General features: G+C 34.9%; 2 protein-coding genes, 1 long non-coding RNA gene and 1 pseudogene across 4 annotated transcripts; all 4 read left to right on the forward strand.

Annotated features, from left to right (window-relative positions):
- Positions 1-1,173: 1,173 nt before the first annotated feature.
- On the forward strand, positions 1,174-5,224 carry LOC132632814 (pentatricopeptide repeat-containing protein At1g18485-like; annotated as a pseudogene).
- A 438-nt stretch (positions 5,225-5,662) lies between these two features.
- Positions 5,663-6,426, forward strand: LOC132634266 (uncharacterized). The gene is made up of 2 exons (XR_009580096.1): positions 5,663-5,953; positions 6,161-6,426. It is a non-coding gene; the product is annotated as an uncharacterized LOC132634266 (long non-coding RNA).
- A 5,445-nt stretch (positions 6,427-11,871) lies between these two features.
- Positions 11,872-15,775, forward strand: LOC132632815 (pentatricopeptide repeat-containing protein At1g18485-like). Its single transcript, XM_060348910.1, has one exon. The coding sequence runs from the start codon at positions 11,986-11,988 to the stop codon at positions 14,638-14,640; it is 2,655 nt and encodes an 884-aa protein (XP_060204893.1). The 5' UTR covers positions 11,872-11,985; the 3' UTR covers positions 14,641-15,775.
- A 2,097-nt stretch (positions 15,776-17,872) lies between these two features.
- LOC132632816 (uncharacterized) lies at positions 17,873-22,705 on the forward strand. Of its 2 annotated transcripts, XM_060348911.1 has the most exons (6): positions 17,873-18,180; positions 18,312-18,379; positions 20,400-20,456; positions 21,188-21,288; positions 22,264-22,318; positions 22,407-22,705. In XM_060348911.1, the coding sequence occupies exons 1-6, from the start codon at positions 18,100-18,102 to the stop codon at positions 22,522-22,524; spliced, it is 480 nt and encodes a 159-aa protein (XP_060204894.1). In that variant the 5' UTR covers positions 17,873-18,099; the 3' UTR covers positions 22,525-22,705. The 2 variants fall into 2 exon arrangements, with proteins under 2 accessions (XP_060204894.1, XP_060204895.1); XM_060348912.1 differs by lacking the exon at positions 20,400-20,456 and having other exon boundaries at positions 17,885-18,180.
- Positions 22,706-25,370: the final 2,665 nt, after the last annotated feature.

A 25,370-nucleotide genomic window follows, 5' to 3' on the forward strand; every position in this document is an offset into this window, starting at 1 on the left:
TATTTACCACGGAAAATGTTTTCCTCAAAAATATTTTTTACAAAAAATCTGCAAAAATAATTTTCAAGAAAAATGTTTTTCTAGAAAATAGACCCTTTAAAAAAACTGGGTCAAGTTGGACGGGTCATGACCCAATCCGTTTTTAGCCCAATTCAGCCCAACCAATTTCAGCCCAAGTAACTTTTAGGTCAATGTTAGCCCAACCCATTTATTACCTCAGCTCATTTTGATTGGGTTAATTTCAGCCCAACCCACCCATTTGACACCCGTAGTTCTATTATTTACTCCTTCTGTCCGTGTGATACACTCTTCTTTTTAATCTGTTTAAAAAAGAATGATACATCCATATATTTAGAAATAACTTACTAACTTTAAACTTCCTCTTTAAAACCACAAATATTTATGGTTATTTCATAACACAAATTTCAAAAGTCTTTTTTTTTTTTAATTCGTGGCTAGTTAAACTATATCACCAAAGAAGTAATTTTTGTTGTATACTTGCAAATTATCTGAATTACACTTCTACGTATAAAGAATGAAGCTTAAAAAAGCTTAAATTCACTCTTTACCTTTTTTTTTTTTTTTTTTTTGCTTAAAACTCTTTAACATGTAGTCATGGACGGATGTAGTATTTATGTTACTATCCAACCTAATAACGTTTGGTGAATAAATTTAATTTAGACCTTGCATTGTGTTATACATTATTAAAGAGATATAAATAATAATTTAACATTTATAAAGGTAAATCAAATGGGTTGTGGCAGAATTTGATCTCGAATTCATACTTCACATCATGATTAATCCGCCTCTATGCATAGTTGAATTGAGCTGAAGATGTTTATTCTGCCAATAGTGAAATAATCTATAACAATGTAAAGCTTCTACCTGATTCTCCAAGGTTTTGCTACAAAGGTAAGGTCGCGTCGGCCGGCCTGCTGAAAAATGTTGGCTTCACTTTGCAACAAGAAAGTTTACTCCTCTTCAAATGAAGTTCTATTAGAATTATCTAAGACTTAAATTGAGATGGAGTAATTTATGGTTGTGCATAATCTAAAATTGACCTTTTGCTGTCGTAAAGTTTAATGGAGAGTGTTTAACAGTTGATTTATCATATTGTTAGTTTAGTTATAATCTAAGTTTAATATAACGCGGTCATATCCATCGTGGGATTGTCGTGTACAACAAAACTCGAATAGGATAAGGGATGGGAAGATCCCAATCTACCTGTGGATAGGCTTGCCCAGCTTCACCATGGCTGTGACGGCAGCGCCGCCGATCTCTTGCTGCTGCCACCAGCCCAATTTTAAGAACGTCACTTTTAGTTCAAAACCCAAAAAGGACACGTTGGCAATAACCTTAGTTCCAAAACCAGCAGTTTCAATTTGCACTCCAACACCTGAGGAAGATTCCATAACTATAAAACACACTTTCAAGAACCAGATTAAGAATAATCCATTAACACTGTCCGAAGAGATTACCCAACTGTGTGAATCCAAAAAAAGCCTGTCGGAAGTTTTACGTACATTTCAAGAATACCTGGACAATGGTTTTTACCACTCGTTTGAAGAAGCCGAGGCCTTAGGTGTAATCTTACAGGCCTGTGGTAAACACAAGGACATTGAAACAGGCCGTAAAGTCCATGAAATTGTTTCTTCGTTGACCCAATTCAAAGATGACTTTGTACTTTGTACACGGCTCATCACAATGTACTCCATGTGTGGGTATCCTTCCGATTCTCGGTCCGTTTTCGATCAGTTAGGTAGCAAAAATCTGTACCAATGGAATGTTCTTATGAGTGGGTACACAAGGAATGAGCTTTGGTTTGATGTTATTTGTTTATTTATTGCGCTGATGAGTTCAATCCAGGATAGGCCAGATAATTTTACGTTTCCGTGTGTTATTAAGGCTTGTGGAGGGCTTCTTGATGTGGGTTTGGGGAAGGCTATTCATGGGATGGCATCAAAGATGGGTTTGGTTAGTGATGTATTTGTAAGCAATTCGTTAATTGCCATGTATGGGAAGTTTGGTCTTGTTGAGGAAGCTATGGAAGTGTTTAAGCATATGCCTGAGAGGAGTATGGTTTCATGGAATTCGATGATTTCCGGGTTCTCTGCGAACGGATGTATTGAACAAAGTTTTGATCTTTTCAGAAATATATTTATAGGGGATGAAGTACTTATTCCAGACACGACTACTATGGTTATTATGCTGCCGATATGTGCAGCAGAAGAGGAAGTGGAAATGGAAAATATCATTCATGGTTTCGCTGTAAAGCTAGGACTGGCTAATGAGTTAACGGTGAATAATTCTTTAGTGGATATGTATTGCAAATTTGGATACTTTGCTGATGCGCAACTTCTGTTTGAGAAAAATGAGAGCAAAAATGTGGTCTCGTGGAACTCAATTATCGGAGGTTACTCAGGAGGAGGAGATCTTAGAGGAACACTTCACTTTATGAAAAGGATACAAAGTACCCGTGAGTATGAAAAGGCGAATGAGGTCACTCTATTGAATGTTTTGCCTGAACAGCTGATAGTGAAAGAACTGCATTGCTACTCGCTTAGAAATGGTCTTGAATATCATGAGTTGTTAACAAATGCTTTTATAGCTGCCTATGCAAAGTGTGGATTGCTTAGATATGCTGAGCTTGTATTATATGGAGTGGCGAATAAGACAGTAAGCTCTTGGAATGCACTGATAAGTGGCTATGCTCAGAATGAGGATCCATCCAAGGCTTTGACTCTGTCCTTTAAAATGATGTATTCTGTCTTGCTTACTGACTGGTTTACTATTGGTAGCCTTTTGTTTGCTTGTTCCCACTTAAAACTGCTACATTGCGGCACACAAATTCATGGTTTTGTGCTTAGAAATGGTCTAGAAAAAGATATGTCTACACAGGTTTCCCTAGTTTCATTTTACATGAATTGTGGGAAACCAGAACTGGCACAATTTCTGTTTGACGGGATAGAAGATAAAAGTGTCGTATCATGGAACGTGATGATAGCTGGTTACTTGCAGAACGCACTACCAAATAAAGCATTATGTCTGTTTCGTGATATGATATCTCGTAGATTTCAACCTGAAGAAATTTCTGTTACAAGTGTATTAGGGGCTTGTTCAGCATTGTCTGCTGTCAGGCTTGGGAAAGAAGTTCATTGCTTTGCACTAAAAACATACCTTATGGAGGTTACATTTGTCCATTGCTCAATCATAGACATGTATGCAAAATCTGGATTCATAGGAATGTCAAAGTATGTTTTTGACCAAATTCCGGTCAAAGATATAGCATCATGGACAGCTATGATTACAGGATATGCAGTTCGTGGACTTGGAAGGGAAGCCAACAAGCTATTTCAGGAAATGCAAAAATTTGGCTTCAAGCCTGCCAGCTTGACATGTCTCTATTTTAATGGCATGTAGCCATGCTGGGCTCATTGAAGTATGTTAGAGAGATGCAGATCTTGCATGGTCTAAAACCTGAATTGGAGCATTATGCATGTGTGATTGACATGTTGGGTCGTGCTGGACAGTTTGATGAAGCCTTAAATCTTACGACTGAGATCCTATGCAACAAGATACTCAAATTTGGGGCTCGTTGCTCAATTCATGTATAGTTCATGCCCAGTTAAATCTTGGGAAGAACTGTGCTGAGAAGTTACTAGAATTAGAGCCAAAAAGAGCAGACATTTATGTTTTAGTATCCAATTTTTTTGCTAGATGTGGGGACTGGGATTCTGTTAAACAATTGAGGCAAAAGATGAAGGAGTTAGGCTTGCAAAAAGAAATTGGTTGCAGTCGGATTGAAATAGGAGGAAAAAGCTATAACTTTGCTGTTGGCAATATGCTTTCCAAGCCAAAGGAGCTACAGTGAGGATAGATGTGACCAAAGGGAACGAGTTGAGTTGATTAGTACCTGAGATGATTTGGTGCTTCAGCATTTGAACAGATTGTGTAAAGGATAAATTGAAGTAGTTCAGCATGAAACTCTTTAGAATCACTTGACTCACGTTCTTCTTGTTGATGACTCGAAAAAAATCCTCAAGGAATGTGGTTCACAAATTACTGCAATGTGCTTTAAGTTAGTGCCCACAACGATTGCTAGGGAGATTAATCCTAGGATTGGAATAAGAGGCACTCTCACATTTTTAAGGATGGTTTCTCTGGATACATGGATGAGTCGATTTGACCTGCTTTTGTTAGCCACCAGAATTGTTCGGATGTATATATCAGGTGGAATCATTTGGCTTGTGTTTTGGAACTCCTTGCTAGAAATCAGTGCTTGATTTCAACAATGACTCCTTCCATGAAGATATCTAAGTTTTCAAAGAATCATCTGAAGTGCAGTGTGGCAGGAGATGTTCTGAAACTTAAGTTCAGCAAGGAATTTCAGTTCTCCAAAAAGATGAGAACGACAAGGTTGATATTCCAAGAGCCAAGAGTTCCATGATAGTCTTAGTCTTTTCACCCTTCCCTCACGATACTACTTCTCTATTGATCACCCAGGAATATTTACCCTTGCGAGATAGTCCTTGCTGATCTACACAGGATACCATGTTCCCCATGCTACTTGGTCAGAGCGTAAGCTAGTGATGCTTTCGGCTACTAAACTTTTGCCATCTAAAGTGACGCATTCAGGTTGCTTCGCCAACCTCCTCCTCTATGTCTTGCGGTAATGATTCCTTTAGCATTGCAACCTTTACCGCAACAATGCTATCCATAGATCGGATTATTTCGTTGATTGGATTTTACTTAGACTATTTGCGGTTCCATTGTGTGTGGTCGGAGTAGAAGTTCCGTATAATGTATAGCCATGCTATTAAGAAAAGTTGCCCTTAACCTCGTATACTTTATGTTGTAGAGAGAGGAATCTGTCATTGATTTTAGGTGCTTGTTTTTCACATGCTGGAATCCCCTTGGTGCTTCACAGGGAATGTCCTTTTGTTCGGTGTAAAGAGAAGCTGGAAGAGTAGAAGTAAATATGGGATTTTGTTTTCATTGTTTATGAAACGAGTTGGATACTACTACGTCTCAGTTTTCAATCTTTTCTAGAGCTAGACGTAATTAAGGAAGTATATTGTACTTTTTACTCTTCTTCGAACCATACCAAACAACCAGAAGTGAATCGTTAATATTTCAGCCAAGTAAAGGAGAGTTATTTCCAATTATACCTTGTAGACTACTTATAAACATGTAATATATGGAAAGTAAATAATTTAATGATGACTTTGATAATTAAAAAAAAAAAGGTCTTTTGTATTATCATTTAGAGTTATCTCTTATAAAGAATGGATTCATTCCCCCCCCCCCCCCCCCCCCTTCAAAATAGACTTGAATTACCTAAATGTATGAAATTATTTTAACATCTACTTATTAATGGTACAAATTGAGGTAATTAGATTATGAGAATTTCTAATAAAATTATCTTTAACTGTCAATGTATGTATATTATAAAATATTTCTAAACCTTAGCGAACAGCGTGTTACCAGATATATCTAGGGCTGGAAGTTAGGTAATCTAGATTGATAATGATACTTACAAGGTGATCCGTACACAATCGTGGCACAAACAAAAAAGAAATCAAATGTATAACTTAATTTTAAATTTAAGCTCTCTTATTACGCTGAATTTAAGCCATCAATTTATTGAGCCGCTCCTAAATAACACCCAAACATCAGATGAACATACAAACAAAAAAAGGAATCCAAGCCCGTATAGATGGAGTCATGTTTGAAAAATTAGGAGGAGCCGCTTACACCAATCCCTTGTTTATGTTGATAAAAGATTGCCTCGGTTCCTTCCAAAGTCAATGATTGCATGCTGTGGCATCTCATTATATTATTTGCTCGAACAAAACATTCATATAAGGATCTTACATTTTGTTGAGGATGCGGAATTTGGTTTGTTACCTGAGGACATTGGTGTTCCGCTTCCATTCATAAAGTAAAAAATCAGGTACTTACCTCTTTTCCTTGTACTCAGTAGAACTTCCGATTTGTTTTAGTTGTAGGTCTTGGGTTGGTGAGAAAGTGAAATAAAATAGGTGGTAAAAAATAGATTAACAAAGAGATTACTTCCTTAAAGTTGACAGTGCTAAAAAATATTTGGCACTATCAATACTTGTAAAAATCACTTAATTCATTTAAGGTACAATGGTTGCAGGTTGGTAGATATGAGCTCTTGCTGATTTGAATTCAGGATAAGCGGTTTCTGGGTTTCAAATTACTTATCTCAACAAGGGTATGGAGGTACCACACAAATCGGTATCTTGACATTCTGTTACATATAACTACTGTAACTTTGAAACAATTCCACTTTGCATTTCCGTATGATTTATCCTGTCTGAACAGACAGATCCATGGCGCCAATGGCCATGTATAAAAATACAGATGTATTACAATTTAGAATCTCATTATCTCTTTCTCCAACTCCTTTCTTTTGGTAAATGCAGTAGAGGAACTATTGTTGCTTCAAGGCTCAAGCTTTGTGTATACAGGTAAAGCTCAGTTTTATAATATAACAAGTTGGATACCAATTCAAGCATATCTTCATAAATTAATAGAAACTAGAAAGCTTCCATAGCATGAGGAAAGAGAACCACTCCTCCCACCTCCCTGCTTCACCATGAAAGAAAAAAAAAAAAAAAAACAGAGAAGATGAAAAACCAAAGCCACCTTCTAGGGCCATGCTCACCTTCTTCCCTGAGAAACGGAACAAGTTATATGTTTTCAGTAGTAGTCTAGCTTTGTATCTCCTAAGGTAGGGGTAAGATCTGCGTACACTCTACCCTCCCCAGACCCCACTTGTGGGACTACACTGCGTATGTTGTTGTAGTAGTAGTAGTAGTCTAGCTTTCGAGGAGCTGTGTGAAGATAAATTTTGTGTTCTTTGACCATGGTATAGAGTTATTAGAGGGGAAGTATAGGAGAGAGTTTGATATATTACTACATGCTTATAAAGCAAAGAGCACATCAGATTCGGATAGAAGTCACAGGGTAAATGTGCATCATCACATTGTGACTTCAATCTGGATCCTTGACTTTACAATGCCGTTTCGCTGTAACTTTTTGTTTTTGAATTGAGGGCGGGTTTGTGAATAGTGGGGGAGGGACAAAAGATGAGAGATGGTATTTGGTTGAGTTGGACTACAACTTATTTGATCCTTGTTAAATTCACTTCTTAGACAGTAAGAGTTTTTGGTTGAATTGGAGCACAATTTTTAATCTCTTTTCTCGCCTGCTAACAATTTAGTGTGTAGAGTTAATTAGTACTATAGTAGTGAGAGGTGGTAGGAATCGGTTGTTGGTCAACATGTGCACAAATTGGCGAGACATTATTATCAATAAAAAAGGGAGGGGCGTGGGTTATCCTCTATATATAAATTCAAGTTCTTCCAAGGTTGAAAGCTCAAAAACATGAATTCTAATTAGTTTCATCTTAATTTGTAGAATGAAACTAGTGAATAGGAGTTGCTGCTTGCAAGTTGCAATATATAACCCTAGTCTGGAGGGTGCATGACAGTTATATTGCGGTAGTATCAGCCACTAAACAAAACCTAAGAGAAGAAGAAAACAGACCGGTTTTATGGTACAGTTAGCTTACGAGCTTATCAATGCGGAAAAGAAATCAGGCTGCAGATATACTTTTGGAATATCTCGGTTGCATTTCCAATTTCGGTTTCAATTCTCACTAGGTTCTAAGATTATCTATATTATAGTAGTAGATGTTTGGATATAAAAAATGTGATATTTGAAATAAAGTTCAAGAAAGGTACGTGAAAATTGAGTTGTGTTTGGTATGCATTTAATTTTTTTTTTAAAAAGACTGAAAAAAAACCGGTCAAAATCCCCTTTCCAAATTTGAAACTCATCTTTAATTTGTTTTATTAAAAAAAAAAAATCAGTCTAACCTATAATCAAACACTTTTAAGATTCTTTTTTTTTTTAAGTGAAAAATTATTTCTTATTTACTCCCATAATTAATATCATCTTGAGACAGCAGTAGATTCAGAATTTGAAGGTTACGGGTATCGCTTTTGATGCGAACCTTAGCTAGCGATGGCGATCAAATTGAGGTGTGTGTTCAGTCGCTTAAATTCATTTGATTCGGTTCAGTTTACAAATTTTTGGTTCATAAATAAACCATGTTCCATAATTATCAAGCATGAACAAGTATGATCCAATTAATCTAAGTTATCTTCATTCAAATTCGATTGATTTTTTTTTTTTAAAGGCGATTGCACACATGACACATTCAATTCAAATATAATGTACTTAAATCATAGTTACAAGCAAATTGCACTAGTTAATAATTCTATTAAAACGCTATCAACAATACAAGCAAAGAAAATAATTTTCAGTATTGCAATTCACACTTCGTCCGAACAAATTATAATCACTAGTAGAAGTAAGAGGTATTTTGAACAATGAACTAGCATAAATAAGCCCCTTGCCTGTGTTGCCTACTGATTCCTAAGACAAAGAATAAGATTCCAGAGATAAAAAGTCCCTTGAAGTATCACTACTTTTAAAATTCTGTCTTCATAATTTGGCATAATTAATATAAACATTAAATGACGATCTTAAATTCTTAGTTATTATATAACTTTATCCTTGCAATTTACACTTAAAATAAATAAATAAACAAAACTCATGATAATACATGTCCATAATTAAAGTTGCTAGCTTATATGTAAAGTTCGAATACTCTATCTCGTCGATGTCACTGCTCTAATTAAAGAATGTTGGAAGTCAAGAAAAGAAATAACATAAGCGGAAAAAGTGTTCAAAACGTATCTAAATACAATTTCAAGACATTGGGAAAGAAAAAGAATGCAAAGTCAATTTTTTTTTTTCTTTCAAAGTCATATAAGTATAAGATTCTGATGAAGGCAAAACAGGAGTTGTATGAGACAGAGAGGAAGATAAAAATGGAGAAAGCAAAAAAATAAATCAAGAAAGAAAAGGAAAAAACAAAAGACGGAGACAATGCAGATGGAATGTGGTATTGTGAAGTTAAAAGGCCAAGATGACTTCAGAGAACTCTGATCATCATGGGATACAGTTCTTGCGCCTTACCACGCCACCAGCGTTCCTTTTCTCTCTTAGGGTGCATCCTTTTCTTATATGGAAATTTCTGGGAAAAATATCTATACATATAATATAGGTTCTAGCTAAGTATCCAGCTAGCATGGCACCCCCCACTGATCTACATAGATCCACTCCCGTCTTGAGATGATGACGTTTACTTGTTCACGCAATCATGACCGAATATTTGATGGGGAATTGAAACATTGCTTTTGTCGCCAGTCTTCTTCGATGTACATATTTCTGTTTGATGTACTTTGTTCGATAAATTCTGGGCCGTTAAATAAGTTATACTTTAGCTTGGTTAGTATATCAATGAATGCACCGTCAGCAATTGTTGGAGTGTTGCTGATTGGAGTTATTCCGTACACACTGGAAAAGCCAAAACAGATTTGTCTCTGGCTTCTTACTAATACTATAAACAACCCCACGCCAAGCTATTACGAGATAATAAAAAGTCAAAACTTAAGAGACAAGACTTGCTAATTTTTCTTCTTCAATGGAGCTCCCAAACTTTGTCAACAAGTTTGTTTTTTGGTTTAGAGAGACGATTGGCCCTTACTTCCCAAGTAGTACTAGTATTGGTACAGTAGTTACACCCGACTCCCCAAGTACTGTAGGTTTATCCATTGAATCTGCTACGACAGAGGAGCAGCTGGAAGTGGAAAAGCGTAACCCTGAAGTTGAAGCTGCTGGAAACAACTTGGATTGGTCCATGCTATTCATGGCATTCTGTTTAACATCAGCCATTTCGATAGCTCTGTATTGTCAGCAAACAGCTGGAAATGGCGGCTCGCGTCCTGATCATAATGCTCCGCTTCCATTGTGTTTTCAGTTGTTGTCATTTTTCATTTTACTTGCCTTTGCGTCACTCTTCGTGGGAAGATTTATAAAGTCCAATTACCCGGCTGAATCCCAAATGCTGGAGCTGGCAGGTATATTATTTGGAACAACAGCATTCTACCTTGCCATGACAATGTCCTTCTCTCTCTTTCTCAAAGCTTGTTCTTGGGGCGTTTATGGCCTCTCCTTGCTTGCTATTGCTATCTGCAACCGTTCCTAATTACGACTCCAAAGTTATTAATGCATACTTGGTACAAAAATAAGGATGATCATTTAGTATTTGTTTTTCACCTTTTCTTAATCTTTTTAGGGTAGTAGCTAAATTAAGTCAAGGTCATAGTTTGATGACACAGGGAGAGTGTTCTTTTGGTGTTGGGGGCAGGGGATCTAGCAAATCGGGTGTGGGTTCTTAGGAACTCAGCAATTTTTGCCCGAACCTTGTATTTATATTGTGAAACTTTTAAAATATATGAAATATTTGAGCTGGGAACCTCCTATCAGGGTATGCTCTTGGTTCAGCAGCAAGGAAGGACACTGTAAAATCTCAGCTCCTGTGCCTGACCAGGGATCAATGCCCTTTGGTCACTTTTTAAATCCTTCTCTTTTGAATTGTTGTTTGTTCTTCCATTTTGTTGTTGACGCTAACCATTGTCACGTCCTTCACACACACACACACAAATGTATAAGGAAAACAAAATAAATTCCTTTATTCGGTTGTTATTGTGTATTAATTTGAGATATAAGCTTCAAATTCTGGATTCGGGGGTAAATAAAGATGTATCTTGGTAACCGATTGAATCTAATCTTATGAAGATTTTCAATCTGCAAATCTAAGATTATGGGACATTTTAGTTATTATCATTCTCATAAAGTATTACTAACAATTAATTAACATGTGAGCAAATATTATCTCCCCTGCATTTAGCTTTCTTCTTTGCTTTTTGAAAATCAATTTGAATAAATCTGTGTTACTCCTTAAAAGTGGACTGGTTCGTCTTTTTCTGTATGTATATATGTTAATTAAAATTTTAGTCCAAGTTGATTGGCCTCTCAATGGGATATTCTTATACTGTTCATAAAGGGAGAATCAACGATCACTTTGATACGTATAGAATATTCTTTTAAGGTTTGTTGACTACGGTTGACTTCAACAGAACCTTTTTTTTTTGTTTGTTTAACGAGTGTATTACTGTTCTTGTAAATAAAATGATAATTTTATTATATCACTCATAATTGTAAATCATCTCACATGAATTGAAAATAATTACAATTTAATAATAAGGGTAAAATAGATATAAAATGACAAATTATCTCTTAGTTTTTCAAATTGCATAAGTAAAAGTGGATATCTATTTTCAGTACTGATGGATAGAGGGAGTATAATTTCTTTGAAGGAAATGAATTCTACCCTCTCACATTTTTAATTGAAGAAAACAATCTTTTCAAATTTCTGATGTATTTTTTTCAGATTTCTTATGTGTGAAAAATAAAAATTTATTCTAGAAATGTCACAAAACTAAAAAAAACATTTTGTAATGCCTACAGGCTACAACCCTCTTCTCTCCTGATTTGAGTAAGATATATATAAACTGACGATATTTATTCTGCCGTCGCAAAGTTTGATAGAGTATGTTTTAAGGGACGAGAGCATTTATCACATTGTTAAGGGGTCGTTTGGTACGTAGAACAAGATGGAAAATTTCAGAATTAAATTTGAATTAATTTTATATGTATTCTATTTGATAGAACAAGACAAAGTTATTCCCTTTATCAAACAAAATATAAAATAAGACCAAACTTTAACTCTGAAATCTCATCAAATTTGAAATTATTTTATCCCACCTTTCAAATAAAATATTTTAAGATTATAACCCCAAAATCATAATATCGGGATTTTTTTAATCGGCGTACCAAACGACCCTTGAAATTTTAGTATAACACGTTATTTCACATTGGGATTGTCGTGTCCAAAATTAAACTCGAATGGGATAAGGCATGCGAAGACCAATATACTTCCTTGCCGTGGGTATCAGTGGGTAGCCTTACTATCCATGTTTGATGTTCACGCCGGCGAGCTTCCCCATGGCTCCGGCGCCGGCGCCGATCACCTGCTGCCGCCACCAGCCCAATTTGCAGACCGTCACTTTTAGGCCAAAACCCAGAAAGGACACGTTGGCAATAACATCAGTTCCAAAATCAGCAGGCTTGCTTTGCAGTCCAACACCTGAGGAAGATTCTAGAACTACAAACCCCACTTTGAAGAATCAGATTAAGAATCCATTAACACTGTCCGAAGAGATTACCCAACTGTGTGAATCCAAAAAAAGCCTGTCGGAAGTTTTACGTACATTTCAAGAATACCTGGACAATGGTTTTTACCACTCGTTTGAAAAAGCCGAGGCCTTAGGTGTACTCCTACATGCCTGTGGTAAACACAAGGATATTGAAACTGGCCGTGAAGTCCATGAAATAGTTTCTTCATTGACCCAATTGAAAGATGATGTTGTACTCGGTACACGGCTCATCACAATGTACTCCATGTGTGGGTATCCTTCCGATTCTCATTGTGTTTTCGATCAGTTACGAAGCAAAAATCTCTACCAATGGAATGTTCTTATGAGTGGGTATACAAAGAATGAGCTTTGGTTTGATGTTATTTGTTTGTTTATTGAACTGATGAGTTTATCCCAAAATAGACCAGATAATTTTACGTTTCCGTGTGTTATTAAGGCTTGTGGAGGGCTTCTTGATGTGGGTTTGGGGAAAGCTATTCATGGGATGGCATCAAAGATGGGTTTGGTTAGTGATGTATTTGTAAGCAATTCGTTAATTGCCATGTATGGGAAGTTTGGTCTTGTTGAGGAAGCTATGGAAGTGTTTAAGCATATGCCTGAGAGGAGTTTGGTTTCATGGAATTCGATGATTTCCGGGTTCTCTGCGAACGGATGTATTGAACAAAGTTTTGATCTTTTCAGAAATATATTTATAGGGGATGAAGTACTTGTTCCAGACACGACTACCATGGTTATTATGCTGCCGATATGTGCAGCAGAAGACGAAGTGGAAATGGGAAAGATCATTCATGGTTTAACTGTAAAGCTAGGACTGGCTAATGAGTTGACGGTGAATAATTCTTTAGTGGATATGTATTGCAAATTTGGATACTTTGCTGATGCGCAACTTCTGTTTGAGAAAAATGAGAGCAAAAATGTGGTCTCGTGGAACTCAATTATCGGAGGTTACTCAGGAGGAGATATTAGAGGAACACTTCACTTTATGAAAAGGATGCAAAGTACCCGTGAGTATGTAAAGGCGAATGAGGTCACTCTACTGAATGTTTTGCCTGTGTGCTTAGAGGAGTCAGAACAGTTGATAGTGAAAGAACTGCATTGCTACTCGCTTAGAAATGGTCTTGAATATCATGAGTTGTTAACAAATGCTTTTATAGCTGCCTATGCAAAATGTGGATTGCTCAGATATGCTGAGCTTGTATTCTATGGAGTGGCGAATAAGACAGTAAGCTCTTGGAATGCACTGATAAGTGGCTATGCTCAGAATGAGGATCCATCCAAGGCTTTGACTCTGTCCTTTAAAATGATGGATTCTGGCTTGCTTCCTGACTGGTTTACTATTGGTAGCCTTTTGTTTGCTTGTTCCCACTTAAAACTGCTACATTGCGGTACAAAAATTCATGGTTTTGTGCTTAGAAATGGCCTAGAAAAAGATATGTCTACACAGGTTTCCCTAGTTTCATTTTATATGAATTGTGGGAAACCAGAACTGGCACAATTTCTGTTTGATGGGATAGAAGATATAAGTGTCGTATCATGGAATGTGATGATAGCTGGTTACTTGCAGAATGCACTACCAAATAAAGCCTTATGTCTGTTTCGTGATATGATATCTCGTAGATTTCAACCTGAAGAAATTTCCGTTACAAGTGTATTAGGGGCTTGTTCAACATTGTCTGCTGTCAGGCTTGGGAAAGAAGTTCATGCCTTTGCACTAAAAACTCACCTTATAGAGGATACATTTGTCCATTGCTCAATCATAGACATGTATGCAAAATCTGGATTCATAGGAATGTCAAAGTATGTTTTTGACCAAATTCCGGTCAAAGATATAGCATCATGGACAGTTATGATTACAGGATATGCAGTTCATGGACTTGGAAGGGAAGCCATCAAGCTATTTCAGGAAATGCAAAAATCGGGCTTCAAGCCTACCAGATTAACATATGTCTCTATTTTAATGGCATGTAGCCATGCCGGGCTCATTGAAGAAGGTCAACAATATGTTAGAGAGATGCAGATCTTGCATGGTCTAAAACCTGAATTGGAGCATTATGCATGTGTGATTGACATGTTGGGTCGTGCTGGACAGTTTGATGAAGCCTTAAATCTTATGACTGAGATGCCTATGCAACCAGATACTCACATTTGGGGCTCGTTGCTCAATTCATGTATAGTTCATGCCCAGTTAAATCTTGGGAAGAACTGTGCTGAGAAGTTACTAAAATTAGAGCCAAAAAGAGCCGACATTTATGTTTTAGTATCCAATTTTTTTGCTAGATGTGGGGACTGGGATTCTGTTAGACAATTGAGGCAAAAGATGAAGGAGTTAGGCTTGGAAAAAGAAATTGGCTGCAGTCGGATTGAAATAGGAGGAAAAAGCTACAACTTTACTGTTGGCAATATGCTTTCCAAGCCATAAGAGCTATAGTGAGGATAGATGTGACCAAAGGGAACGAGTTGAGTTGATTAGTACCTGAGATGGTTTGGTGCTTCAGCAATGAACAGAGAGTGTAAAGGATAAATTGATGAAGTTCAGCACGAAATTCTTTAGAATCACTTGACTCACGTTCTTCTTGTTGATGACTCAAAAAATTCCTCAAGGAAAGCGGTTCACAAATTACCGCAATGTGCTTTAAGTTAGTGCCCACAACGATTGTTAGGGAGATTAATCCAAGGATTGGAATAAGAGGCACTCGCACATTTTTAAGGATGGTTTCTCTGGATACATGGATGAGTCGATTTGACCTGCTTTTGTTAGCTACCCGAATTATTCAGATGTACATATCAGGTGGAATCATTTGGTTTGTTTTTTGAAATTCCTTACTAGAAATCAGTGCTTGATTTCAAGAATGACTCCTTCCATGAAGATATCTAAGTTTTCAAAGAATCATCTGAAGTGCAGTGTGGCAGGAGATGTTCTGAAATTAAGTTCAGCAAAGAATAGATTGATATTCCAAGAGCCAAGAGTTCCATGGTAGTCTTAGTCTTTTCACCCTTCCCTCACGATACTACTTCTCTATTGATCACCCAGGAATATTTACCCTTGCGAGATAGTCCTTGCTGATCTACACAGGATACCATGTTCCCCATGCTACTTGGTCAGAGCGTAAGCTAGTGATGCTTTCGGCTACTACACTTTTGCCATCTAAAGTGACGCATTCAGGTTGCTTTGCCTACCTCCTCCTCTATGCCTTGCGGTAATGATTCCTCTGGCATTACGACCTTTACCACAACAATGCTATCTGCTATCCATAGATCAGATTATTTCGTGGATTGGATTTTACTTAAACTGTTTGTGGTTCCATTGTGTGTGGTCGGAGTAGAAGTTCCGTATAAATGTATAGCCATGCTATTAAGAAAAGTTGTCATTAACCTTGTATACTTTATGTTGTAGAGAGAGGAATCAGTCATTGATTTTAGGTGCTTGTTTTTCACATGCTGGAATCCCCTTGGTGCTTCGCAGGGGATTTCGTTTTGTTCGGTGTAAAGAGAAGCTGGAAGGGTGGAAGTAAATATGGGATTTTGTTTTCATTGTTTATTAAAGATGTTGGAAACTACTTCGTCTCAGCTTTCATTTTTTTCTAGAGCTAGACGTAAATAAGGAAGCATATTACTTTTTACTCTTCTTCGAACCATACGAAACAACCAGAAGTGAATCGTTAATATTTCAGCCAAGTAAAAGGAGAGTTATTTCCAACTATACCTTGTAGACTTATTATAAACATGTAATATATGGAAAGTAAATAATTATGATGATGACTTAAAAAAAAAGTCTTTTGTATTATCATTTAGAGTTAATTATCTCTTATAAAGAATGGATTCATTTTCCCCCCTTCAAAATAGACTTGAATTACCTAAATGTATGAAATTATTTTAACATCTACTTATTAATGGTACAAATTGAGGTAATTAGATTATGAGAATTTCTAATAAAATTATCTTACTTGTCAATGTATGTATATTATAAAATATTTCTAAACCTTAGCGAATAGCGTGTTATCAGATATATCTAGGGGTGGAAGTTAGTAGGTAATCTAGAGTAATGATGATACGTACAAGGTGATCCATACACAATTGTGACACAAACAAAAAAGAAATCAAATGTATAACTTAATTTTAAATTTAAGCCCTCTTATTATGGTGACTTTAAGCCATCAATTTATTGAGCCGCTCCTGAATAACACCTAAACATCGTTTTGGTTGTCATTTGTCAATTAATATTGATGGTAACCGGTAAACTATTTGAAGTTTTAACATAATTAATATGTTATTTATGAGGTTAAGTTAAATTAAATGTGCAATATTTCTTCGGTCTAAAAAACATTATGCATACTTCCTCAAGTTCATTTTAGTTGTTGTGCTTATTAAAAATAAACTGATCAAGATATAATTAAGTTTTTTTTCCTACTTTACTCTTAGTATTAGTTGTTCTTGAAAGTAATAAAAATTGATTACTTATCATATAAAACCTAAATATAAAAAGTACATTACCAGAATGTTGTGATTGTTTAGGTTAGCTCAACCTTGTTTTAATAAACATTTAGGTACTGTATACTTATTAAAGATAGTAAATAAAAGCTTAATAGTCATAAATCCTTCTTATTGATATTTTTTTAAGGGACGTGTAAAATAAAAACATGACAACTTGATACGAGCGCATATAATAACCTACTTCCTAGGCGTGTTAATGGTACGGTTCAGGCTGTTATTTTATAAAATTTAAACCGTATCAATTTTTCGGTTATTTCATTTTGTAGAACCAAAATTAGACTTTTCTAAATCGTCCCATCATGTCGGTTTCTCTTCGGTATCAGTACGGTTCGGTTAAATTCCGTTTTTTTTTAAAGAACATCATGTTATAGTCACTAATAAAAGTTAAGACACGATATCATCTAATAAAAGTTAAAGACACGATATCATACATACTTGTATAGGACTTTGACAATATTTCTCTAGATATTTTTACAGTTTAAAAGGTGATGAATCAAAAAACATGAAAGGCGACAAGAATAGAGATTGATCGCACTATTTTACGGTAGTGCGAACTAAAGTTAAGCAGAAACAAAAAATATATTTTAGATCGCACAAGGGGAAAAATCAATCAAGATTAGACGCAAGAACTGAGATTACTAAAATTAAGTATCCAATAAGTGAATTTAAAATCATACGAGATGATAGATATTTAATACTTCGTAGCTTTCTATCCAAGATCTTGTGAATACCTTGTAACTTACTAGTTACTACTCGAGATGCTAAACTAATTTAATTCAAAGGAGTAGTATAATAGGTTAGGTGTTAATTATATTGCCGGCTTGCAGTCGTTTTCATCATTCCAAATTGAAGGCAAAAATTTTAATATTTTATTATATTTAAATTTAATATTTTACACAAATAAACATATTTGGTACTGTTCGGTATTTTTCCGATTTACTTTGATAAAATTAAAAACCTATGTAATTATTCGGTACAATAATAAATTTAGATAAAAATTATCAATTTTATTAAAAAAAAACCTAAAAATTGATTCGATTCGTTATTGTTCGTCGGTTTGATGAGTTTTTTTGAAAACTATTGATACCCCTACTAGTACTTCCCCGAAAATTATTAAATTATCTTTCTGCCGCACTGCACGCTTCCCTACTATTTCTAATTTATTTATTATTTAACCTGTTTCCTGTAAATATTTTCTGAATCCAAGAAGCAGAACTCAAGTGCCCCTCTTAACTAGAGATGGTTATAGAAACTCCCCTCTCAACTCCCCTTCTATTTTAGTTCAATTCAATTAAGGATTCGTTGTCAGCGTTTTCTTGGAAGTGTCGCCGTCTAACGCATGGAATATATAAAAGGGAATGCCACTCTATAACTTAGCTTTACTCAAATGGATTCTTCAACTGCAAATTCAGTTTCAAATTCCCCCATATCTTCCGTTGCTCAATCTCCTCCACCTCAACAACATCAGGTCACTCTTGCACTTAAGTATTCATTCAATTTCTTTCTTGTTTTTTTATCGGTTAAGTGATATATATAGCCTATAATTTAAGGCTTAACCTAAGCTGCTCTCTTTTTTCTTTCCCTTTTGTTTGTTTGCAGGAAGTGAAAGTCTCAAGCCCCATTGTTCCTCAAGATTCAAAGGAGGAAGTGGTCAAAGATCCTGTTAGGCAAGTGTATAAATTGGGTTTCTTTGTATAACTGTTATTCCATTGTGATGTTTTTCTGGTTGAAGTGTTTGTTCGACCTTTACTTCGATTTTTAATCTGCAGCATTTTTACTGTGTTTAATTAATGATTTCATGGTCTGAAGGTGCAATTCTATTTTGGCAGCATTTAAGCGTTTTCTTGCTGATAATTTCTTCATATAAGAATGTCTCTGTGGAGAATTCAGAATACATTCGTAAAGAATTATTTAACCTATCAAAATAGGAAATAAAATGTACTCTTTTGTTTTTGTTGTAGAAAAATAAAATATACTCATGGCTGATAGTCATCCGTTCAAATGTTATCTGATTTCCTTTCGCGAGTCTACTTATCGCCTATAAATCATAACGGCAAGTGACTAGATGTTGCTGGAAGTATTAGGAGAAATTACCCCTTTCTATCAAATCCTTCTTTCCTCCATGAAATCAGGGTTCGAATAGATTAATTATAAGGAAAGAATAACAAGAATATTATTGATGTGACAGTTTGGGTTCATCTGGTAGATGTGCTAATAAAGGAAATGTATCGTAACTGATTTCCAATAATGATAGTTATCAATGGAAAGGGTTTGGAAAATTTGATCAATGAAAGCATGCATGGGTTGCTAAGGTAAGAGGGAAAAACAGTCGCACAGGTCTTTGTGAATCATTTGGAGCCCATCAGAAGTTATGTTGATCTTTTTCTGAAGATAGCCTAGAGTGTATCTGGCATCATGTGCCACAGCCAGATTTGAAGAGCAAGAAGCATAATTGATTCTCTTGTAAGGTAGTAATTGAAAAGCAAAATCTGTTGGTTACTCTATTATCTGCTCCCAAGTTAATATCCTGTGTGTAAAGTGAACTCGGAGTTCGAAACTAAGATTTGAGGTGAATCCTCAGTATAGGCTCAATATTTAATGACAGTAATTTAGTACTTTAGCACTCTAACTGAAACATCAACAGTTTCCTATTACGGCATCTATTAAGTGCAAGCTTATCGGAGATTCTCTTGAGTTATCCATTTTAGCTAAATTGGTAAGCGCAGAGATACTTTTTCATTTCTATGAATCAAATAATGAATGAACTATGCATTCTTATTTCAACTAGTCTAGATCTGCAGGGCCTACCGATTTGCTAGTAGTTTAGGGATAAAAAGGTAAAGATATTGGCACATTAATCCTAAGTCCTTCCTCTAGGTTGTGGTCCATTTATGGGTATCTGTCTCACGTTAAATATGTATAGGATATTTGAACTGTTTGTAAGGCCTTAAGGCTCTCTACGACTTGAAAAGTTAGGCTAAAGCTTTCTGAAAATCAACTAATACCTAACAAGGTGTCTTGGCCAGTCGATGAATTCAGGTGTCACATTGGGGGCCTGAACGTGCTTAACTAAAATGTGTAGATTCAAGTGCATGAGGATATTGTGGATTAGGCAGGGCAACTAAAGAAAGACTTTGATAGGAGAAGAGTGTGAAACGCCTCCCAGATGGGATTTTTACAGAGTTGTTGATTGCACTGTTGAGTCTTCTACTAATAATAAACTTAACCTAAACTATTTATGTGGGCAATAACGGAAATCAACACATGGTTTGGACTGCTAGCTAGCGCAGATTGTTACAAAAGTCTGCTTATGAATATAGATTGATACAAACTGTTTTTCTATCTCCTAGTTCATTGTCTTTCCCTGTATCTGGAAAAAAAATTATCTTGCTTTCCTTGTCTGTTACTAGAGGTAGTAAACTTTCGTTTGATTGAAATATACCTTGTCAACTATTCAGTATTAATATAATACCATATCACTTCAAAGTTCAAGATCTCAAACCCATCAAAAAACTAGGTGTACCTTTATTATAGAATGTAGACCCCAGTTTTCTCGTAACCACAGTACCCTTCATGTCTATGCCTAATCAGACTAAAATATTTAGTTTAGGAGGTGTATTTAAAAACAACTTCTTACTTCTCCATTTATGTGTAACACATCTAATTTTCATGTTAGGTAATTCCTAGCTGGACATGCCCATTCTTCCAATTTAAAAAAGATAATCCTATCAGATGCTGCTGGCTGTAAGAAAGTGTGCTTTTCATCTTTCATGAGTTAATATCTTCTTGTGGCTGATTTGGTGATAGCTAAGCTCAATTCTAGTAGTTTTTACACTCTTGCAAGATCTGTGCTTTTGTGACCATTGGTCTGAGCATGCTAACACGACCCCTATCAATCTGTGATGTGGGTGACCTAAGGTTTCTAGTTATTTGGACTGGCATCTTGGTGGGGCTAGTGGGAAAGTTTTCTGGGCCATTTATCAATCAAAATTCGCTTGAAGATTCTTATAGCTGCTCCACATGTGCAAACATTAAATGCCTTTCCAAATTTGTTACTTTGTTTTAGTATTATCTGAATTTACTAAAATACTCCTACTTCTCCAATTATTCGCTAGCATGTATATAATGATTTAGGGCTGGGAGAAGGGGTTTCATCTCTTTGTTCATATTGTATTTCTGTTTCCATTGAAAAAACTGTATTACCTTTTCAGCTTCTAAATTTGCTGCAGCACATGAGATAACGTAATATTGAAAGGAAAAGTTTCTTTTTGTGTGCTTTTATCGAGTGTTATTAGTTGTCCGTGATGGTTAATCTTAACTTTATAGTACTGATAAGGGAAAAGAAAGAAATTAAGACAATAAATCCCACTACAGCACTAATTTAAGTTATTCTGCTTAGGTCTTCTATATATATAATTGTAATCTGAACTCGATGGAGGTCTGAACTCTTTCTATGTTTTCATGCTATGATGTAGTGATCTGGAGAGTCAACAAATTGAGAAGTTCAAGAGGTATGAAGTTGAGGCCAGGAGACATTTAATGTCCAAGTACTTTTCAGACAAGACTATTTTTGGAGGTAAATAGTCCGAGAAAGCACTATAATAAGCTCAATTTTACTGAGTATTAAACGACAGTGGTTGTTTTTTCTTCTTGTTGTTGTTATAGGCGGATATTTAAGATCATTTTGTGTGTCATGGAACTGCATTTACTTGAGGGATACTCCCATGATTATTTATATTCGTTTGTTGGTTTGCCCATCTCCCTTGCCTATCTTAAGTATCATTTAAAGTAAAGTGATATGGAGAGTCTCACTTTAGTTGCAGCGGTCAATTTTAAAGTCCTTGACTCTTCAGATGCATTTGACCTTCAGAAGCAACTATTATAAACTAATTTTAAAAAAGATTGAAGGGCTTTTGAGTTTTAACAATGTAAGACTTTTTTTTTTTTTTCTTTTTTTCATAAGATGTAAAGTGAAGTTACTGGGACTCAGACTAGCCAGTGTGCACAATTAACAAGAAAGTGGGGGTAGAAAACTGAAAATAGGCATATTGAAATAACCAGTTATAAGCAGATTAATTGCTAGGTAGTATATTTATTGGAGAAAATCATGCTTTCACAATTAAGTAAAACCAAACGCCTCGCTCTCCCTTAGTTATTAGTGAAGAATCAAACTCTTCTTTTTGTTTAACTAACTCTTAACATATAGCCTCTAGAAATGATTGTTATTGAGAACATGGAAGGATAACCTTTTTTTGATAGGTATGAGTCGTGAATCTGCGAGATCTTTTGAGTTATAAGAGGGTATTGTCACTTTGCATGCACCAGGAAAAGGTTATCAGCATGTTATTTAGTATTGAGGTTGCAAATGTCTTAGCTCAACTACAGTTGCCATTTTTTTTAAAATCTGATGTACGCGAATTGAGACAATTGCAGTTGGCATTTATTGGCTATGAACTGTTTCTGTTGAAACCATTTACTAGTTTTTGCTTCCTCAAAGTAGCAGTGTGACAAGTTATTTGACATGATCAACTTCACTGACAACTATTTGCAGGAAACATCTTTGACGTAAAAATGACTATAGATGGAGAGCAAGTAAAAGTAAGCAGGTATATAAGTTTTTACTATATAAAGGATATATACAGCATGTTAATTGAAATGTATCTGTTGTTGCCTCAACATTTCCTTTTTTGCTAGATTTCCTGGATACCAGTCATATGCAGATCCCGCTAATTTTAACGATGATAGCGGTAGCAACTCAGTATCTACAGTGGAAACTCCAACCCCAAGTGCTAATGGGCAGCAGCCTTCCTAAAAAGGCTACCAATCTTAGAATTTGTTTGCTTTGATACCATCCGGTGAATTAGTGGAAATGTCCTGGACTTATATTAAACTAGAGAATAATCCCGCGCTTCGCGCGGTTATGAATGTAATTTTGTTTCTATTTTTAAGAGGATAAAATTCAGTATTAATATTTAAGAAGGTTTATCTGTAAATATCAATTGGGTGATTTGATAACGTAAAAAATTCTTATATTCAATGTGTATAACTCAAAATGAAATCTTTCACCACGACTTAAAACAGAACTATTATATCTATTGCAGCCATATAAGATTAAGAACAATGAGATCTTTTTTAATTGACAAATTTTGTAAAAAGCCTACACAACAATGAGATTTTTTTAATTGACAAATTTTGTAAAAAACCTACAACATTATTAATTAATCAGCATTCACATGGACTGTTGAGAGAAGTACACAATCTTAAGCCATGATTGTGAAAACTATTGGAATACTCCATATATAGAAGTATCACAAACTAATATTTCATCGTAGCGATCAATTTATAGTTATATCAAATCGATCGATAAGATCAGTCGGACTAAAGTAAAAATTCCTTTCACATATTTTGATGCCTTTGCTCTTAAACAATTACTGAGGAAGTGTTTATTCTTTTCTTCTTTTTCTTTTGCTGTTGAAGCGTCAAGATGATTATAATGGGGCAGATCTCTTCATTTTTTCCGATTGTATGTGTGTAAATCTAAGCCGAAAGCTAAAGTAATTCTTTAGAGAGAATTAAGAGGTATTATAAATGTGACACAGCTCTTCAGATTTTTCCCCTTTTACAGGACTTGAAATTTGTCATTTTTATATATGAAAAATGCTTATCTAGTCCACATATATAGATACTGAAATACTTGAATATTGTTCGATAAATAAAAATTATTTCATTGAGTAACAATGAAATAAAAATGACCAAAAAAAAATGAAATAGATAAATAGATTGAGAAGATCATATTACCACAAATAAGTTGTTAATTCTTTGATGATCACCTTCAAATTTGTCATAGAAGGGGTACCTCGATTTTACTATTTGTATTTGTTATTATGTTATTATATAAATAAAGATATCTTGTAATAATTATAATGAAATTAAGAATTTGAATTCTAATTAGATAATATTTATTATTAATAGAATTTGAAGAATTTGAAATTCTTAGTATAGATCTAAGTATCTATATATCTAAATCTAACTGAGTACGTATAATAAGTGCAAAGAATGTAGAACTATAAAACTAAATAAATGGACTTATTCATCTCCTACCTGAGAAAGATATGTATACCATCCTAGAAATTTTCGTGCTCCCATGCTTGTTTCGTATCCTTCCCCCATAAGTCATTATATAGACCACATCCATCTCACAAATCACAACTCTTCATTTCTATAACTCCTTCCAAATGATTAATGAGTTTTATTATTATTAAAAGCTTCCGTCAGTTTATTTCCTAGTGCTCCAAACAGAGCTAATCAATATAATTACTTTCTATAAAAACTTAAATAGAGGAAGATGAAAAGAACAAACTCAAACAAAAAATGTTAAATGAAAAAACGAAAGATAAAGAAGGCAGAAAGAGGGTTTCTTGAAAAAGACATAAATGGTAGTAATAATAATGAGGAAAGAAAAAAATTAAAGAGTACCTAATTTCTGAAGATTTCTTTAAACATAAAATAAGGATACAATTCAAAAAATTGGAAAAATATATAAATATAAATAGCGATCATAGAAAAATATCACATCACCTTGTTTATGCCTAACTTTATTACATAATGAATAAATAGATAATATAATATAAAAATTGAATGAGCAGAATGAGGAAAGTTTCATTGCTTTTAATTAATAAATTTAATACAAAGTAATCACAATAATTATAAGGGACGTGGTGGCAAATATAATGCTATTAAATGGTGAGTGAGTCTTTATTATAGGTGGATGGATGAAATCTTTAATATTTTAATTTATTTAGTAAAATAGAGAAATGAAGAGAAAAAGGTCAAAAAAAATGAGAAAAAAATAAATGTCAATGAAGGTAATAGAGAGGTGCCACATAGGATTGGTTATTCTTAGCTTTATTATATATATATTGATTTGAAACTTTTCAAAGTAAATCAACTGGCAACGCCGAAAAGCTTGTATCATTTATCTAAGGACAAAGATACTTAACTTGCTTCGGATAGTTGTAGTTGTTATTGTTGTTATATGCAAGGACAAAGATAGCGTTTGGAAAGCTGGTTGGTTACTTGTTCCCAACTTATAGCATGTTTACCTACACTTCCAAAATGTGCTTATTTTGATAAATATTTAGTAACTCTTTCTCAAAAAAAGTACCTTCCGAAAAGGGCTTTCAGGAAAAGGCTACTTTTTTCGCTTATGCAAACAGCTTCTTTTACTATTCAAAAGAGCTCAAAAGCTCTTATTTTTCCCAAAAGCTTAGTATACACGTCAACTCTATTCTTTTGGCTTTCCAAAAGCTTTGGCCAAACAGGCTGTTAGTGCCTAGTTGCTCCTGCGTAAATAATTACGATGTACCAGTGACCATTTGTTCTTGTTCTTTTAAAATCTTTGATACTACAAGAACGTAGTGAATATTAGTCAGACCTAATTTTTGTTAAGCGCCTTATGAGGACTAGAACATATTGAGCTACATTAATAGGCTAAAGAATGGGTATCGCTTGAGGATTTGTGGAATCCACCAGTTAAAAATATACTGTATTCGTAATGCTTACATTAAAAAAACTACCATATTTGTGTACCCAGTTAATTGTGTTAAGTTGCACCAGGCACATAGTATGATCTTTAATCAATTGCAAAAGTTATTGAAA

This window comes from Lycium barbarum, chromosome 3 (assembly GCF_019175385.1).
Source record: "Lycium barbarum isolate Lr01 chromosome 3, ASM1917538v2, whole genome shotgun sequence".
NCBI classification, from domain to species: Eukaryota; Viridiplantae; Streptophyta; class Magnoliopsida; order Solanales; family Solanaceae; genus Lycium; species Lycium barbarum.